Source organism: Lycium barbarum, chromosome 8 (assembly GCF_019175385.1).
Source record: "Lycium barbarum isolate Lr01 chromosome 8, ASM1917538v2, whole genome shotgun sequence".
NCBI classification, from domain to species: Eukaryota; Viridiplantae; Streptophyta; class Magnoliopsida; order Solanales; family Solanaceae; genus Lycium; species Lycium barbarum.
Window position 1 is genome coordinate 126392893 of NC_083344.1, and position 20196 is coordinate 126413088.

At 30.6% G+C, this 20196-nt stretch overlaps 1 protein-coding gene across 1 annotated transcript; it reads left to right on the forward strand.

The window, feature by feature from the left end:
- The first annotated feature begins 16645 nt into the window (after window positions 1-16645).
- On the forward strand, window positions 16646-18196 carry LOC132605448 (F-box protein CPR1-like). The gene has a single exon (XM_060318595.1). It carries the CDS (start codon window positions 16725-16727, stop codon window positions 18012-18014), a length of 1290 nt encoding a protein of 429 aa, XP_060174578.1. The 5' UTR covers window positions 16646-16724; the 3' UTR covers window positions 18015-18196.
- Window positions 18197-20196: the final 2000 nt, after the last annotated feature.

Below are 20196 nucleotides of genomic sequence, written 5' to 3' on the forward strand. Positions count from 1 at the left end.
GACACATTTATTTCCTCCGTGCACTTATACTTGTTGACTTTTGACTTTTCAAGTTCTTTAAGAATTAATAAATAAATGAAATATAAGTGTGAAGAGAAGACTAACACAGCAATACAAATTTGTACCACAAGCTATATAAACTGTACAGTTTAACTAACTGTTTTTTTATCCCGCGTGGACATATGTCATAGCACTGAATATTTATCTCTTCTCATGTATACACGTATGCACTTCAAATTTAATTCTTCGACACATTTATTTCCTCCGTGCATTTATACTTGTTGACTTTTGACTTTTCACGTTCTTTAAAAATTAATAAATGAAGTACTCCCTCCATTCCATATTACTTGGCCACATTATTAAAATATATGTCCAAATTACTTGTTCATTTACAAAATTAAGATAAGATTAATTAAATCTTTCCCATCTTACCCTTAGTAATGAATGTTCTTGAAAATAGTCAATTTTGATTAGAATGTATTTATTGGAGAGAGATAGGGGTAAGATAGTAAAATACATATTTTATTTATGATTTCTTAAGGGGCGTGCAGAAGGGAAAGTGACAAGTAATATGGGACGGAGGGAGTATATATTTTACCATCATATTCATATTTATTGGTATAAGTCTCAATAGCCTTGAAAAATGATTTGAAAATGAGTAATTAATGTGAAGGGTAAAATTAATAATAAGAACACAAATTTCTTTCTCTCGATATGTTAATATAGAAAAGTAAAAGTGAACGGAGGGAGTGACTTTTATCCCCATTTTTCTTCTTTGACAATACTTTAAACGTGAAGAGAGAGCGGAAAATAGCAATGCAAATTTGTACCAAAAGTTATATAAATTATACACTTTAACCAACTACTTTTTTATCCCACTTGGACATACATCATAGTACTTAAGTATTTATTCTCTTCTCATGTATACACACATGCACTTCAATTTGAATTCTCCTACACATAACTTGTCCACTTTTGACTTTTTACGTTCTTTAAGAATTAATAAATGAAGTATATATTTTATCATAATATCCATATTTATTGGTGTATGGTCTCAATAGCCTCAGAAAATGATTTGAAAATGAGTAATTAATGTGAAAGGTGAAATAAAAAAAATAAAAAATTTCTTGATATGTTAACGTGGACAAGTAACCGTGAAGGGAGGGAGTGACTTTTATCCATGTTTTTCTTCTTTGTCAATACTTTACTTATTTTACTCTCTTTTACAGTCTCCGATTATTGTTTCTTTACATTTATAAAATGTATTACTTTATATTTTCATTTCGGAATTAAAATTGGATGATTTACTATTTTGCAACAATTTTTTTTAATCTATAATTGTTAATATAAAAAAATATAATATATTTTTTAATTAATTTAATAAAAATATTTTATTAGTTTTGCTTTTAAAAAATTCAATATATACAACAATGGTTCTTATGTTTGGATCTGAACAGTTAGTTATTTGAAATAGATATCAACCTGTCGGTATAAATATAAGATATTAAATAATTTAAAAGAAAAAATCTAGAATCAAAATTTTAATTTCCCCTCATATTCTTAGTAATTTTTTTTCACATCGATGAACAACTTTCATTGTCATGACATTGACAAAAAAAAAAATCCGACTCTTTCCATCTCAAAGACTTAATTTCATCATATATTTTTAATTTTTAAACTCTATTTTTTAATTATAACTAAAGTGATGGTACATAAAATATATTTTATATATGTTACAATATATAATAACAATTAGAATATTTTTAAAAGTTATTTTCAAAATATAAATTTTAAAGATCAGTTAATTAAAGTGAATAGACATGTTCCGTACAATGCAATAGCTGATTGTACAAAAAACTTTCTAATTTGTACTATTAACTTTGTTCTGATGGTGCCGTTTTTTGAAGAACATTATACCCCTTAGTTATTGCTTTATTACTCTAGATAACCTTGGTATTCTTGTAAATTTAGTCACTTTGAGGAACTTTTAATCGATCAAAAAAATCAAACTGCCTGATGTCATGTTGATAGTACATCGCAGCTTTTTCTGCACTCTTTTATGCAGCCACGTTTACACACCTTATTCTTAGCCAATAACTCTTTTTTCTTTTCACCATTAGTTGTTGCTTTCTCATAGACAAACTATAACAACAATAACATATTCATTGAAATCTCACAATGTGGGATCTGAAAAAGATAAAGTATATGTCAACCTTATTCCCACCTTAAAAGATAGGAAAACTATTTTCGAAAGACCCTTGATTCAAGAGAAAACAAGACAAAAGAGTCCAATACGGACATGTGAAATCCAAAATTATTGGCTTCTTTTTATGCGAATATACTATGTAACTTATATCAAAGCTTTAAAAATAAAAACATGTGAAAAACAAAAAATAATAAAAAGGTTAAAACGATGAAGTAAATAAATAAAAGGAACATACTTAAACCCTAACTCCTATATTACTCATTTTGTTTCAATTTGTTTGACTTGATTGGGAATACGAGGTCTACATAACTAATGTTCTGATTGAATTCCGAAATAGAATGTTTGAAAGTTTTGAAATAAATTTTACTTATTTAGAAACTATATAAAAAATACTATAAATTACAACGTTAATAATTCAAAATATTTATAAAATATTTTAAAAAATTATGATCAAAGAAAATATTCTATGACTATCCAAATGATGACTAAGACAAACAGATTAAAACGGAAAGAGTAACGTTTATGGGTCCTCCCTCATACCGTATGGCGCAAACCATGAATATAAAATGAAACCATGCATGCTGATGTGAGACCGATGACTTAAATCCTTAATTTTAAATTTGAAACTCTAACTTTAATTTTTTGGTGTTACATCTTTGTAATGACCTATTTGGTCGTTTAGCACTTTTAGAGCTAATATTCCTAAAACACTTTTCTGTGGTCTTATTTTAGTGTTTATAGCTTGCGGTAATAGGTGACTCGGTCATTTAATTGACGGGTAAATTTTTGTATATATATTTATTTACCGTGTGTGAATAGTTTATTCGTATGAATATTATTTGCACCCATATAAGATATAAGTTGGTAAATATATTATTTGACGGAGCGGGTAAATTTTAAAGTAGACAAAGTGGTTACTGAAATTAATGAATTAAGGAAGCTACTATGATAGCCCGCATATCTTTTCCTTGGTGGCCCATCTGTGGAAGACCTAATATATGAAGTCTTAGTTCATTAATTGCATAGAAAAGAAAGGGTCTAGGGACAGCTGGAAATACACTACGCATGAACTTTGCACAGCAAGGGAAAACATAACTGTTTGCAGGTATATTATTTAACCCAAGTCACGTGATCGTTGAATTGAATGGTTGTACTAGCAGTAATTTAAATAAGGTAATCATTAGGTTAATGATTAAGATACATGTTTGGCTAATAATTGAGAAAATGGTAGGGGAATGTTTTAATCGTTATGGCTATTACGTAGGTTACGGCTAACCTTTTTTTTTTTTGTTAGACTTCGATTAGCGAAACATATGTATAGTTAGATACTGTCGGAGAAAGCATGTACGCTTTCGTGCATGAAGTTAGGATGGACTAGGTTGGTATCGTTGACTGAATTGTGGGCTTGTAGCCTTATATGGTTATGTTGTGACTTGATTGGAAGTGATGATAAGGAAGAGAGTATACGAGGCCCGAGGTCCTTACCAGGATCGTGAGAGTATACGAGGCCCGAGGTCCTTACCGGGATCGTAAGAGTGGTACATGGATTTCGTGGGTCTCCCATGGGTCATGGCTGTTGGGCGACGATCTACACCGCCATAGCACGTGTGTACGGGCATTGCATTGCATTGTATCGTATTGCCTTGCGTTTGCGTATTCATTCTTCATATCACCCTTTATGCCTTGGATTCTGTATATGTCTTTCTCTATTTGGACTGATATATTGGATTGTGATTTTTACTTGTACTTGATTGCGAACATGTATATTCTTCAGTTTCTTCCTCTGTATATGTTAGCTAATTGTTGTCGGCCTATGATACCTACCAGTACTTGTGTTTGTACTGACCCTACCTTGCTGCATTCCTTTTGAGTGCAGAGTACGAGATTGGTACCACTTCTGCACCTCGACACTGATCCCGAGGCTATCTACGGAGTTTGCTAGGGTGAGCTTATTGGACGAGTCCGCCGCCCCTGGGACTCCTTCTTTACTATTTGTCTTACTTTGATCCTTAGACAGTATTTCTAGTTTTGAGACTCATGTATTATTCAAACACGTTGATTAGTGGCTCTTGTACTATATCTGACCATTTTCCTTGGGTTGTTTTTAGAATTAGAAATTCCGTACTTGGTATTTATAATATATGTTAGATTCTTAATTAATTTCGCGTTATTTACTAATTATTATTGTAAAATTGAAGAAGGGAAGGGTTCTCCTATCGAGGTGGGATATGGTAGGTGCCCGCACGACTTAGTGGTATTTGGGTCGTGACAATGTTGAAGCCTAAATGTAATTTTTTTAAATCTCAAACTAAATTTATTTCTTAAAATAGAAACATTGCGAGAAATAAATTCTTAATAAACATAAAGAAGTAGTAGAGGCAACCACAGAAGTTACCAGATTTTCTTATGTTTATTTTACGAATTTTTGTGGCTTTGGCCCTTGTGTTACTGTTAACCAATTGCAATGAAAAAAAAAAGTCAGTCTCCATCTTGAAAAACTATTTTCCTCTTCCTCTTACCCGTCTTATGCGTTTGTTTTGCTGTGGGCTTAAATTCTGAATTCATTTTAAAGTTTTTACATTTTAGTTTTGGTCTTGGGAAAATAGCTACAGTGCACACTAACATTTAGCGGTATTAATTATAATGCACTCAATTTTTACGGGTGACCTATTACCCCCTGGATAATTTTAAAGTGAAATTAATATCTCTACTTAGTGTAGTTATAACTAAATCGACGGTACATCAAACACCTTGGGTAGTATAATGCAACGATAGTTAGAATTTTTTCAAAGTAATTGCAACACTTTAATGAAAGACCATAGGTAAGCTATAAAATCAAATTAACCATACTAGGCCGTTGCTAGTTTTAAATTATATAGGATAATCTCCACCCCACCCCCTCGAAATAACCTTTTCCATTATTATTATTATTATTATAAAGTTTAATGAGCCAAAGATTTTATGGAGCATAATCGTTTCCCCCTTTCTTACTTTGATCTATTTTTTTTATTACATTTTAAGATAAAAGATCTGACCTTCTAGATATCAGAATATATGTGTGCCCATCAAAGGAACAAAATTTATCTCACAATATATTTATAACGTCGATAATAAAAAGTATTCAGAATTTGAAGTTTATGCGTTTCGATAATGACCTCAAGTTAGTTAATATGCGGATTCATAATTCAAAATTTGAAATTAAATCAGAATTTAATAAATTTATTATTACAAACATAAAAACTGAAGAAAATTTACTGAGTTCACGGGGATACGTAAATTTAATTTATAGATCTAACCTTTTATCAAATACTAATTATAATTGTATTAAGAATGATAGTCTGTTTGGCCACGCTTTAAAAAATGTTTTTTTAAAAAGTACTTTTTGTGAGAAGCAGTTTGTGTTTGGCCAATTAATTTAAAAAACACTTTTGAGCAACAATTAGCGTTTGACCAAACTTTTAAAAAGTATTTTTTTTTTCTCAAAAGTACTTTTGAGAAAAAACTACTTTTTTAGCTTTTGAAAAACTGCTTCTTCTACTCCTCAAAATTATTTTCTCTCAAAAGCTTGGTCAAATACCTCATTTTTTTTAAAAAGCACTTTTTGAAAAGAAAAAAAAAACTTTTAAAGAAAAATAAGTTTAGCCAAAGTATTTGTTCTGTATACCGACAATGTAGAAAGATTTACGCTAAAAATCACTTAAATGGCAATTGCTTGTAATTTTCAATACCAATATTCATTAATTGCCTTAAAAATAAATAATCTTTTATACTACGTCAAAGTATACTATAATAATATAAGAACTACGTCAAAGTACACTATAATAATATAAGAAACTTTTACATGTCAATCTAATATTACTCATACTCCATCCGTCTCAAATTAACAGTAGTGTTTCTTTCTTACGTGGCCCTTAAAAAACTATTTAAAAAAAAAAAGAGTTTTGACTATTTTCTCCTTATTTATGTCTTGAAAAATAATCTCTTTTCAGTCAATATTCACTTTTATTTATGTGTCATCTTTTCATAATTGTGGTGTTGGTAGTAGTCTTAAAAAACAATTACCACTACATAGGAAATGAGAAAAGAATAATAAATTTTCTAAACTTCTAAACTAACAAATAATTTAAAATAACTATTTTTATAAAGCACGACAAATAATTTGAAACAGACAAAGACTAACTTAAATTCAAAATGATTTATTGTACAACCCACTTTAAGTTTTTCCATGTCCATAGGAAGGTTTAAAAATTTTAAAACTATTAGACTTCAGATGAGAGTGCCTTCTTACTAATTGTGCCGAATCTTTGTAAAAATAGATAATTCCCCTTATGACGTTATTTACCACTTACGTAGCTTGATTCTTCTGAAAATTACCCTTTTAAAATGGTAATTAAGTTAAACAAAACACAGATAAATGAAAGTTTAATACGTACAACTAGAAGCATAAAAAATTTAGCAGTTACATGGCACAATATAATTATTTAGTCTTTTTTTTTTCTATTAGCATGCAGCTCACATGTGAACCCTACAAGGCCGGGTCAATTACTTAATCCACTTGCATAGTAATAGTACAAGTGTACAACTAGTTCGTTCAACATTTATTAATTATAATTTATTAATTCTTCTTTAAATTTGCTAATTATAGAGAATATTTTATACATGAGAAAGTTATTATTACCATTTTATCATTCAAATTTGAATTTTGGTAAATTATATCCCATATATTTCAATCCAAGTGAAAAGTTCGAAGAAAATTAAAAGATCAAAATACCTAATTTTCTCTTTTAATTTATATTTAAATATAAATTTAACAAGAATTATGAAAAAAGAAATGACATAAACTTGTATTCGGAGGTATAATTTTTGTTATTTTTATCTATTTCTGAAATTTATTGTAACTTTATAAGGTTAAAGTTAAACTTGTACTATTATAGACATAATATATAAACAAGCTCTCAAACTTGGTCATAGTTGGCAAGTATGCACTCCAGCTTTAGATGTGCACGAGTAGACACCTCAACTTGTCTCTACTTTGTCAGTTGAAAATTCCAACTTACAAAATGATCATCCAGACACCTCCAAAATTTATTTGTCACATCAATTTTTGATTTACGTGTCAACTTTATGCAAGTTAAGGTGATTACTTATGCACACAAAAGTTGAAGGGCATACTTGACAATTGAGGCTAAATATAAGGACCTAATTATGCATTAAGCCAAATTTATTTTTGGTTCCATCATGCAGTTTTTGATATTATTGTTTTTGAAATTTGATAGGATTTTCAGGTAGAGCAGATCTAGCTCTCAATTATGGGTTTATGAAAGCTAAGTAGTTTTTGCTCATAACTTGTATAAATATTAAAAATTTCAGTAATATTTTATAAATAATTTATTATGAATTTAGATAATATCGTAAATTAATTTGGGATTACTACAAATTCTCATAAATTTAAAATTTTAGATTTGCCACTGCTTTCATGTGTGTCTAATCAAATCTTTCTTCTTCTTCTTCTTTCTGCGGTTTCTATAAATTCTAATCATCAGATTTAATTAATATTTGACAAATAAAAAACACTTACTTTTAACAAATTAAAAAATTAAAATTATTCAAAAATATAATTTTTCAAATTATTTTCTCATGGAAAAATAGCGGTGAACCGCCAATAAGGCGGAAGGTAAGGTGCGTTGCAGTATCATATTGGAAAAGCTATTCTTTAGAAATAACTTGGAAATTGATGTTAATAGAACTGACAATATAGCAATCATTGTGTTTTCTGCTTTGATTTGATTGACCTTTCTTTTTGCATTGAGAAGCGCAAGAAATAACTGCACTCTCTCTTAGAGAAATTATTATCAGACGTCAAAGACTTTATATCAACCCAGAAAATAAGCTAGACGTGAAAGTTCACAATTATTACTGTTACTTTCCCCCCTTTCACCCACTAATCACTCCCTTCATCCCTTCATATACGGTTCATATTCCCTCCCTTCTATTTTAAGTATCTTAGGGCCCGTTTGGCCATAAATATCAAAAACATTTTTCACATTTTTTTAGAATTTTTGAAGTTGGAATTGTATTTGGTCATAATTTTTAAAATTATAGTTTTTAGTGAAATGTAATGAAAAAATTTTAAAAAATAAGTTTTTCTTGTTTTTAGTATTCCGGAATACAACTCCGGAAAAAAGTGAGTAATTTTTATGGCCAAACGCTAAAAGTAAAAAAATAAAAAAAAAATCGAAAAAAAGTGAATAATTTTTATGGCCAAACGCCCACACTTAGTATTAATTAGATATATGAATATAAACAAATAACAAGAAATTTTTAAATTTTATCGTTTTAAATTAAAGATACACATAATTTATTAAAATAATTTTTATATCTTTTGGTTGTAGACCTGTCATATAGTAGGATATTTGAATTGTTAACTTATTAAATATAGAATGAAACATTCTTTTTGACACAAATAAAAAAATAAAGTAAAACAATTATATTGAGATGCAAAGAGTACAATTTATTAATCGTCCATTTTAATTTGTGAAATACAATCTATATATAATACAAAGCTAGGCATAAATAATTCTATGTTGCACCTCTCTATGGTCTCCATTGATATTTATCTTTTTTTTTTTTTTTTTGATTTTTTGATTTTTCTACTAACTATCGAATTAAAAAATGCCTTCCAAGTAAATGCAGCAATAAACCCATGCAGACAGATGCAGTAGTAGTAGTAAATGCTGATCTTTATGATTCAACGAATGCCCAGGTAACGTTTTTGGTTGAATCAGCCCAAAACACTTTTTATTATTATTATTATATTCTAAATCTTTTCATTTGCTAAAACATTTATTTTTTCTCATATATATATATATATATATATATATATATATTACAAAGCTAGGCAATACAAGAATGATGTCGTACCTCTCTTTGGCCAAAGATCTTATTTATCTTTTTTTTCTTTTTTTTTTTTTACAATTTTTCCTATTTCTCTATTTTTTATTGTGCAAGAATAAATGTGTCAATTACTACTCCTCCACTCATATATTCTTTAATGTAAAAACTTAATAGTCTTTATTTCCATTACTCCCATAACTTTTTATTTTCGTAACCCCCTAAATAATTAATAGTCATGTTCATGGCATCATTTGATATTCCATATTGGTATCCTATAAATAGAGGCATTGTAAAACTTTGTTGTAAAATAAATGATACACATTCCGATGCTAATAGTTTCTAGAAGCCTAGAAGTGATTACCAATTGCGGGAAAAAAATATTTCTAAAGCAATTCTTTAAGCAATGGATTCACTTTCTAATTCGTCTTGAGCTACGAGAGACTTATTTGTGGGATAGTAAGAGATGGTATTCAATGATAGCATGCTATATTCCATGCCAAAATAGTTGAACATCTAATTAAATTTTCAACATGCATTTGAGTGTTGTTTTAGTCAGATTTTTAGGATGTTTGGTGATTTACATGTTAACTTTGGAGTTGGGGACGTGTAACCATGTTTTCTCTTTACAATTATTGCTTTTTATTTGAGACGACTACTCTTTTTACTCTTAAATAGTTTTGGTCTCCGGTGTTTGAATTTGAACCATTGAGATTGCTTCTTTATATAAAAAAGTTATGAGTTTAAATCTTAGGAAATTATTTAAAACTGATTCTAGAAAGTAAAAAGGTTATAGTAAAATTTGCACATAAACTCATGCAAAATCTATACTTATTAGAGATTTACTAAAAACTGTACATTGTAACATATCATGCAATCTACTTTTAATGATTATTTCTTTTCTTCATTTTACAACACATTTATCTTCTCTCATTTTTTTTATTATTTTCAAAAAATTTCTTTATATTATTTTAAGAATTTCAAAAGTCATTCTTTCTAACTTGTGGTACTTTTTGTATTCAAGAAGATCTTTTATGTTACTAAAATAAGAGGAAAAGGCTATTACTTAATGCGTTCACTCTTTTCGGCAATTAGGAAGCTAACTATCCGTGGTTAAAATGGAGAGAGTAGAAACTTAGGTGAACATAACTCCAACATTTGATTAGTTTAAAGTTTGTGAAAAACACAAGTATAGTTTAATCAATTTCTTATTTTATATATTTATAATTTATTTGTGTTTATTTCAAATACAAGGTATACATCCTTCAAAGAATAAGATTTTGACACGAATCAAAAAACGATTCAACATAAAGTTTTAAATTTCACCTTAAAGGGTATGAGGAGTTGGTCTTTCTAATGTTTTTTTTTTGTTGCTAATAAATTTTGTAGTTTATTCTACAAAGTTTAGCTTCTCAATAAATGACTAATAATTATTTAAGTATTTTTATTTGTGAGAATTAGTATGTTTAAGATGAGAAATAAATTGAAGTATTTTCTTGAATAAACTCAATGCTATTTTTCTCATGATCGCGTGAAGCGCGGGTTGTTTCCCTAGTTTTGTTTAGAAGTCGGGGGCAAAACAATAGATGTACCGGTGAAGAGTTAAAGTCACAGTAAAAATGAAATAGGCTCGGTATTAAATACCTAATGTAAAGATAACAGTGATGATATAATTAGGTTCACACTTTTAAAATGTCATAATATGTGTATTGTACTTTTTCCAGGCACGTAAAAGGTTCATGTATGTATTCAACCTCCGTTTCACAATAAGGAAGTGTTTTTTATTTCGGGACGTAAGAAGTACTACCTCTGTATTAAAAAAGTTATTTTACTTTGTTTATTAGTTTGTTTCAAAAAGATTGACATATTTCTATAATTAGAAATAATTTAACTTTATGAGATGATTTATAGTCACATAAATATCTAAGACTTATTTTGAACCACACATTTCAAAAGTCTTCCTTTATTTGTTAAAACTCCGTATCAAGTCAAACTAACACAATATTTTTGGGACGGAGGGAGTATCATTTATTTGGTAATAGGAAAATAACTATTGCAATTTGTAAGTCATTGACAAAAACCCCCTTGGGTACGGAGTCGTCATTATTAGGGAGTGCTTTGCCCCCTAATATGGAAATATCCGGCACGAATCCGGATTTAGTGAGGCTCATATGCAGATATCGGACACCGGATGAGAAAAAAAAAGTCGGTGACAAAGACAATGAAGGAGAATTTTAAGAAAAATTGCTTCTTTCTCTTTGTTTGTGCTGAAAAGAAAGATTATAGAATGTAGTAATATCTTTTTCTTTTTTCAGATTTAACCTCATATATCTATCAATTAAAAATCGAGATAACATCTGGACTTGATTTTGTGAGTCATTTTATAAGAATTGGTTCCTTAAAGGTAATAAAATAATCTAAGTATCACTCAATTCAAATTAGATTAGGAAAATCTAAGTATCACTTTCAATTGATCTTTCCTGGTACTTCCGTGACCCTCATAAGTCATAAAGGAACAACCTAGGCAATATAAGCCCAAAAAAAAAAAACCTCTACTGATGTTCATGAACAAAATATATGATATCTTTTTTAGTCTAAACTAAAAACAAAAAGTTTGAACAAGTAACGGAATTAGCATACACAATTTATTAAGCAATTAACTCTTGACATATTAGGTCAACAAGATTCCTAAGTATTATAATATAACAGCAGAATCCATTTTAAATTGGATAATGTTATGTAGAATTAGACTTATCAATAAAATTCTCTTGTGAACAATAATTTAGTCAGCTAACTAAAGACATTAAATATTGTTTATGTTGTTAAACTAGATATTACAAGATACTCAAGATCTAAGAAAATGACTTGTTAGTGCCACCAAATCCAGTTCACAAGATAACAGAAGAGTACTCAAATATTTGTGGAGATTCTTGAATTTATCAAATCTGCTTAGTTGTCACTAGTTGTTACAGTACTTAGATAGCATTACTTTACTTATTAGAGATGCATTATACTAATTTTCACAACTGTCGACGTGCAATTTATGTATTAAAAAAACTCTTCTTTCTCCTTTCTCATTTTTCTCTTTTCTAAATCACATGTTATCATATTAGATCTTGGAGATGCTTGGCTAGATCTTTTAATTTTTGAATCAAATTTGAATCAGTTTATAAGAAAGGTTCTTTAAATTCTCTCTATCGGTCTAGAGATTTGTTTCAACAAAGGTGGAGAAAAGCTTAGTATTTGCGAAGTCTACAGTAACCATAAGTAAAAGGGCAATTCCCCGCTTTGTAATCTCGTTAGCAATTTTCTTCCTTCCCTCCTCATGTATAATGTAAATAACGTTTTCGAGTTTTGAAAATGAAAAATTTCCTTATAGGAACGAAGGAGCGCTTCTTTTAAAATGATCCATATACAACACATTTATATTAGTCACAATCATGAATTCCGACTATTAGACGGTTATAGAAGCACAAAAAAGGGTGTAACCTCTAGGTACTAAAATTTGGGGGAGTACGACCAATGGGTGTGGTGGGATGAAATGAATCCCTCTATTCTTAATCAGAAGTTTCAGGTTCAAGCCCTGAGCGTGAAAAAATTCAGGCGCTTCCTCTTTAATGGGCATTACTTGACACGATCCGAATTAATCGAAATCCAAAAACAAGTATTTAAAAGGAATTGCCTCATCGTGGGGCATAATGGGATAATCTTAAATCTTGTCCGTCTTTGTCAAAATTATCTGAAATCAAACGTGTTGTTGTTTATTGATTAGAAGCCAATTACTTGAAATTTCTTCTTCCCGATGTTCTGTGTAAGATTCAAATAGTTCTAATGATGGTGAAAGTCATCGCCTACATGCTTTCTACTTCAATTTAGACATGGCCTATTGGGCTACAAAGGAATGCTGTGGAATTAATAATAGAAGAATTAATTTAAATAGCCTTTATCCAATCTCTTATGCAAAAAATATCCGGTAGATATACAATATACGTATAATATGTGCGTATTTATATATAATTGATGTATATTTGTGCAAAGATTGCAAAAAATATTGGGTCACAGATGCAGTAGATAGACCAATAGAATGACGGAAAAAATTGCAAGTTATTGCACGGTTTGCTCTTCAAATGGACTGGTCTTTAATTTTTGTGCTTCAAATGGGCAGGTCTTTAATTTTTCTCCTTCGAGATCGAAATTATATCTATACGGCCATAAGTTCTTTAAGGATGCCGACATAACTTGTGGATACTATGATGCATAACTTATGTCCCTATAGATATAAGTTCGATTTTGAAGGACAAAATATTAAAGACCAAGCGATTTGAAGGACAATAATTAAAGTCCAGCACAAAATGGAACAAAAGTGCAAATGACCCAAAAAAATGGTGGCCCGTTAAACAAATCCGTAATATGACCTTTTTGTTGGATCGGTTATGGGCTAAACCGTACTTAGGCCTTTTGGGGAGACCAATATAACACATTAAAACCCAAGTAAAACTGATATTCCATATAACTGAGAACTTGACGTAATTATACAACATTAAAAATGACATTACATATTTTTAGCATTAAAATTTAAATGGAAAGGGTCAAATATACCCCTCTATTTTAGTTTATTAGTCAATTTTGCTCTCCGTTAGCAAAACTAGTAAAATATACCCCTCCGTTAGCCAAAGTGTACACATGTACCCTTAAGTGAATGGAAATTCCCAATTCAGCCAAAAATAACAATTTAACTAAAAATACCCATGCCCCAACGGTTGACCCAGTAGCGGACCCAGGATTTCGTGCAAGGGGGTTCAAAAAAGAAAAACTAAAGTCCACGATAGTAACTCACCGTAAAAGCAATACTAGGCATAACGTAATGTGTTTCAACCTCCGCTCTTTATTTTGGTTCATAACAAAACCTCAAAATGGTTTTGCCTACAACTCTTTTTCTAGGCCACGCTTTAAAATATGAAAATCATAAATCAAGATTTAACAAATATATTTACTTTGTAAAATTTAATAATCTATCAAAATTTATAAGAAAAAGAATAATATACTTAACAAACATCAAGTGATCTATACCAAAATGCTAAACCTACTATTCTTTTATACTAAAAAAATTAAAAGCTCTGAAATTTTTATTTTGACGAATAACAAATTGCAAACAATAACAACAAAAGAGAATATAAACTAAACTATACCATTAATAATCTTAATATAAGAATTCTGGACTATGAAATAAGTTAAATTAAAACAAAAAAAAATTAAAAAGAAAGAAATCGTGTCTGTCGACCATGGAAAGAGGCAATAGAATCTTTTAAAATATCAAAACATTTTAAAATAAAAACGGTGAAATTTTGAGATAAAAGAATATTTGCAGAGTGACAGAGTATGGACATATTCAGTTGGGCTTTTGATAGCAGGCACGGCCCAAGGTTGGAAAGAGTGAAAAAGCCATAAATAGAAATTTAGGAGCAACAAATCTATCCATTTTTCTGAAAAAATATGAAAAATGCATGTGCAAAAGGTTCAAGTCTAGTTTCGAGCTTTTGACCTTTCGGTCAAAATGAACCCACATTAACTATTACGCCGCGCCGCGCCTTTTGTCATGTGGGTTCAATCCTCGTTAATATACTGCAGTAAGTTCTTCGAAAACTAATTTCCATAAATAAGTAGTATAAAATTTTTTGAGCAAGTGGGTTCAACTGATCCCACTTGCACCAAGGTAGGACCGCCCCTGGTTGACCCGTCTCGACCCATCACCAAATAAATTCACCCCACCCTAATATCCCTCATGCAGCCGAAATATTTCCATGTTTCTGGCTAGCTATTTTTTACCTATCCAAAAATAAAGTATCTTCATGCTTTTGGTGCATTTGATTTTGGATATTGAGATGAAAGATTTTAAGAACTTTCCATGTTTCATGTTATTGTACAATTTCGATTAGTCTCTGTTATTATCGCAGCTTAGAAATAATTCTTAACATCACAGCATTTTGATTTTTTGACTCCTAGCTGCTTGTGTTGGTGAGATCAATACTAGACTATGTCGTGTTTACCTTTATATAAATTCTTCTTTTGCAGCAAGGTAAGGAATCAACATAACTTTCCAGGGGTGCTCTGTGTTAGGACCATTTTTTTGCCATTGTTTTCGTATTCAGTGGCATTTTCCTGCTCAACTATGCCGTAATGAATTCAGCAGCTAATGTATTAGGGTGGGGTGAATTTATTTGATGATGGGTCGGGACGGGTCAACTGTTGGGGCATGGGTATTTTTAGTTAAATGGTAAATTTTGACTGAATTGGGAATTTCCATTCACTTAAGGTTACATGCGTACACTTTGGCTAACGAGGGGCATATTTGACTAGTTTCGCTAACGGAGGATAAAGTTGACTAATAAACTAAAGTAGAGGGGTGTATTTGACCCTTTCACCAAAATTTAATATATCATTAGTAGCTAAATTTAATATATCATTAGTAGCTAAAATAGAGTTCCCTTTTTTTCTCAACTAGTTCCTCAAAAAATGCTAATAACGGTTGTTTCATGAGGATTCTTTTTTTCTTTCTAATCTCTTTATTTCTTACTATTCCTTTTATAATAAAAATAGCTGAATTCGTTTTGGTCCATTCCTTTCCTTTCTAGTGTCTTTGTTAAAATATATGTATTGTCAATTTTAAAAATAAATAAATTTGGATATACACATATTATTCTTACATATATTATATTTGGTTAGTTGTACTTATGTACTTTCTATTTCAAGGTATATGCGACAATTCATATCTTAGCGGTACTATCAAATATATATAACACATATATTTAAGTACTATGTATAGTATATTTTGTTTAGTTACATGTAATATATTGTGTATGTACAATTGATATATTTTGTATAATATACGTATAAACAATAATATGTATGCTATATAAACGGAATATTTACATTATAAAAAATTGTAATAATATAATTTAGTTGAAATATATTATTACCATTAACATAAAATTGAAATATGCTTTCTCTGGCTATTGTATATTTGCAATGAAGGTAATGTTTATAGAAGTTTATTATTCATCGGATGGAAATAGAAGTTTAGTGCTATCGGTTTAGTTTTGTCTTGGCTAGCTAAGAGGAAAGAAAATATAGATGTTATTGAAACTGGAGTAAAATTATAACACGGGGATGAAAGTGCTATTCTAAATTTCCTTGAATCCTATGTCCTTCCAAAAATTCAACCCCAAAATCTACTTTCTCTTATGATCCTGTATTAGTCACTAGATAATCTCAACTACTTCGTAATTTTTATGCTTAATGTTAGCCATTAAATAGGATGAATGATCCATAAAATCAGAAACTTCCTAAGATTATTGAATGCCCCACAAGGTCAAGAAAACACTAACCAAAGAATAGTTAAAGGTCAATGGATATAGACATCCTACTTCATTCGATTTTAGATTATGCCATGCCCTACGAGTTCAAGAAATAACATAGACCAAACAATGATCAAAGGTCAATGCACATTGACACCCTACTTGAACATGCTTAACATAATAAACATCTCTTTTCATTTCTTTCATATTGTTATCACAAATGATTTAGCTTCAGAACTCCAATTTTTTCATTGTTTTATCTAATCATAATCATGAATCCAGACCAATTTGCTCAAGAAACGATGTTTTGCTCCTTTCTTCCCGGGGACATTGTCATCGACATTCTTTTGATACTTCCAGTAAAGTCGTTATCACGCTTCAAATCCGTATCCAAACCCTTTTGTTCTTTAATCAAAAACCCTAATTTCATCTCGAAACACTTTGCAAAAACTAGCAAAGAAAAAACATATCATCTCCTAATTATGGGTCGCCATCACAAAACTCTTGATGTAACGGTATGTTTATTAATTACTTCACTAACAAAACCTCGCGATGTTATTACACCACCTCTACATTTGGACGTGCCATTTGGTTTGACTTCTGAAAAGACAAGAATTGTAGGCTCTGCTAATGGCTTAGTCTGCTTGAATTTAATTAACCATAATGGCGTCGCGATTGTTATATGGAATCCGGCTATTAACATGTTCAAGCCAGTGCCAAAATCTCCAAATGTTTCAACCCTAGGTAAACTCACTGTAACGGACTTAGGGTTTGGTTATCACCCTGGGAACGATGACTACATGATTGTTCGACTCCTGAAAGTTGCTACGTCAAGGAGGAAGTATGAGGTTGAAGTTTACACACTGAGCACGAATTCATGGAGAAAAATAGCAAGTGATGGACGCGTTTTACTAGTGATACGTCCATTTTGGAGACCCATGGCACCTGGGATGATCGTAGTAAAAGGTGTTGCCTATTGGGTAGGAGTTGAAGTTAGAAATGAAGAAATGTGTAGTGTTGTGGTTTCTTTGGAAATGACTAGTGAGGAGTTAAATTTTATATTGCCACCTATTGAACCTCAAGGCATTGTGATTGACCTAAGGGAAGCAATAACATTGAGACTTTTTAATTTAGATGAATCTTTGGTTTTGATTTATTCTACAAATCTTGAAAAAGTTGATATATGGATGAATAATGGATTTGATATATGGGTGTTAAATGAAGATGAAAGGACTTGGACTTGGAGGTTTAAAGTTGAACCTATTCAAGGATTCTTACTAGAAGCTGGATTTTGGGAGAATTCTAAGGCATTGGTTGCAGAAGAGAGGAAAGAGATGTGTTATGATGAAAATGGAGAATATGTTTATACTAAAGGCGAGACAAATTTATTTTTGTATGATGTTAGTAAAGGAGATTTTGAGATTATTGAAAATCATGAGCTTCGTGCACCATTTCAAGCTTATAGTTATTTGGAAAGCTTAGTGCCTGTGAATGGAGGAGTTGATGTTGCAAAGGAGGTTGATTTGTCAAAGTTCTTAGATTTTGACCCTTTACTTTTTTGAGTTCTCAAATTTATCTTGAGATTTCAAAAGAAGTTTAGTTTAATTGGTAAAACTATGATTTCGATTAATCTATACCTCACACTAATGTAATTTAGTTTTTATTAGATTTTTAAACAAAAGGAAGCATTGTACTGCATATTGTTGTATTAAGGATTACCATTGTATTTCTCAATATGAAAACAGAGAAGGTAATTCAATTGTAATTATTTTAAGTCTGATAATTTCTTGGAGTTCAAATTCTATGATCGATTCATAGAGTTCGAACCTTTATCAGTTGGAATTTTTTTCATGTTTTAATTATGAATATTTTTGTAAAATGCTTATTTTCATATTAAAATATATATGACTAAATATTTACTACTGAAACACTAACTAAAACTTAAATAACGGTCTAAAATAGCTACTATTTGCTAATTTCACCCCACAACGTAACACCCCCTCAAAGTCCTATTTAGGACTGGGCATAAATATCGAAAACCGAAAAATCGGACCGAACCGAACAGAACTTCAAAAAATCGAAATCGAAAGAACCGAACCGAACTAGTTGGGTTCGGTGTGCGGTGTTCACCTTCAAAAAACCGAAATCGAAATAGCCGAACCGCAGTTTGATAAAATCGAACCGAAGAACCGAACGTCCACCGTAGTTTATTCTCTTCTTGACAAGTATATTCTCCCACATTTGGTGAGAGCTTGGAGAAATTATGAGCTGCATTGATGTAAAGGCTACCACTACTAAAAAATCAGCGTTTAGTGACGGAATATTAGCGACAGACCATATTGTGTCGCTAATTAACGACGGATTAGCTATGGATTTCTCATTTTGTCGCGAGAAAAGCAACTAAAATTTTATCTCATTATATAGTGACGGATTAGCAACGAAAACTGAGTTTCGTCACTAATAATTAGCGCGAATTTTTGGCGCCTTAAATTTCACTACAGATTTAGCAACAGAAGAGGCGCGACAAATTTTATTTTTCATTAGCGACGGATTCAGCAACGAAAAATCCGTCGCTAGGCCTTTAATTTTTCTCGAAAAAAATATATATTTGCAGCAACGGAAAAATTTGTCGCAACATTAATTATTAAAAGAAATCAATATATTATTCAGCGACGGATTATAAAATCCGACGGATTATAAAATCCGTCGCTAGTCCGTCGTTAAATGTAAAAAAAGATATCTCCTAGCTAGGGCACACATTATTTCATTTCAGTTCAAACACAGTAGCCAACACAGATAGAGAGAGAGTGTGTGCGAAATTGCTAACATAGAGAGAGAGAGCACAACATAGATCAAAATAATGTGAATCTAGGGTTTCTATTGTGTTTTTCTCTTCTTCTACTGCAACTTTTATCTAAAGGAAAGGTATGTTTTATGGGCAGTTTCTTTATTCTTTATCTCCTTCTTTGTGTTTTCTGACATTAAATCTAAAACGAAAATAAGATATATGTGTTTTCTTGCTTATTATCTAAAGGACAGAGTGTCTTTAAGTTTTTTTTTTGGCTAAAATCAAGTTGGGTGTCTTGAAAACTGTTGGGTTTATAATTTATTTGAAGGTTAAGTGTTGGGAATCTCTATTTCGGCCAAAATCTGATGAAAATGGAAATTCGACCTTTGTTTGTGCTAAATCTTGTAGGATAATATTATTTGGTGGTTAAAGTTTGATTTAATTTGTTGCATGTCGAGAAAAAGCTTGAAGAACTCAACATTCTTTATATTCTGTGATTTGAAATCAGTGTTAGTGAACTGGGTTTCTTACTCAATTTTTTTTGTTTCAGTTTCAGTTTGTCATTTTTTTTAACTAAAAGGTGAATGATATTTTCTGTTTCACTAAGTTATTTCAGCTTGTTCTTCCATTTAGAGGTCATTCAGTTGTATTAATGATATGAAGACAGAACTTCTGGCTGCGTTGCCTTTTGCTGCTGCTCTGAGTGTTTCAATGATGCATCCTGGTTGAAATGTTACTGCATCTTTAGAAGCTGAAATAAGTGTCAGGTTGCTGATTGTTTTTTAGGCAAGCAACTGCTATAGTGGAGACATATTTTGTGCCTTACTTTGCTATTTGATGAACTGCTACTACATTTGAATGAGTTTTGTATCTGCACTTTGAGAGTTGTTTACTATGTTTGAATGATTGCATTTACAAAAAACATATGCGGTCTTTGAGATAGAAACTCCTATACT

Coding starts and splice junctions, on each gene's coding strand:
- LOC132605448 (XM_060318595.1), top strand. CDS start 16,725: ATGAATCCAGACCAATTTGCTCAAGAAACGATGTTTTGCTCCTTTCTT.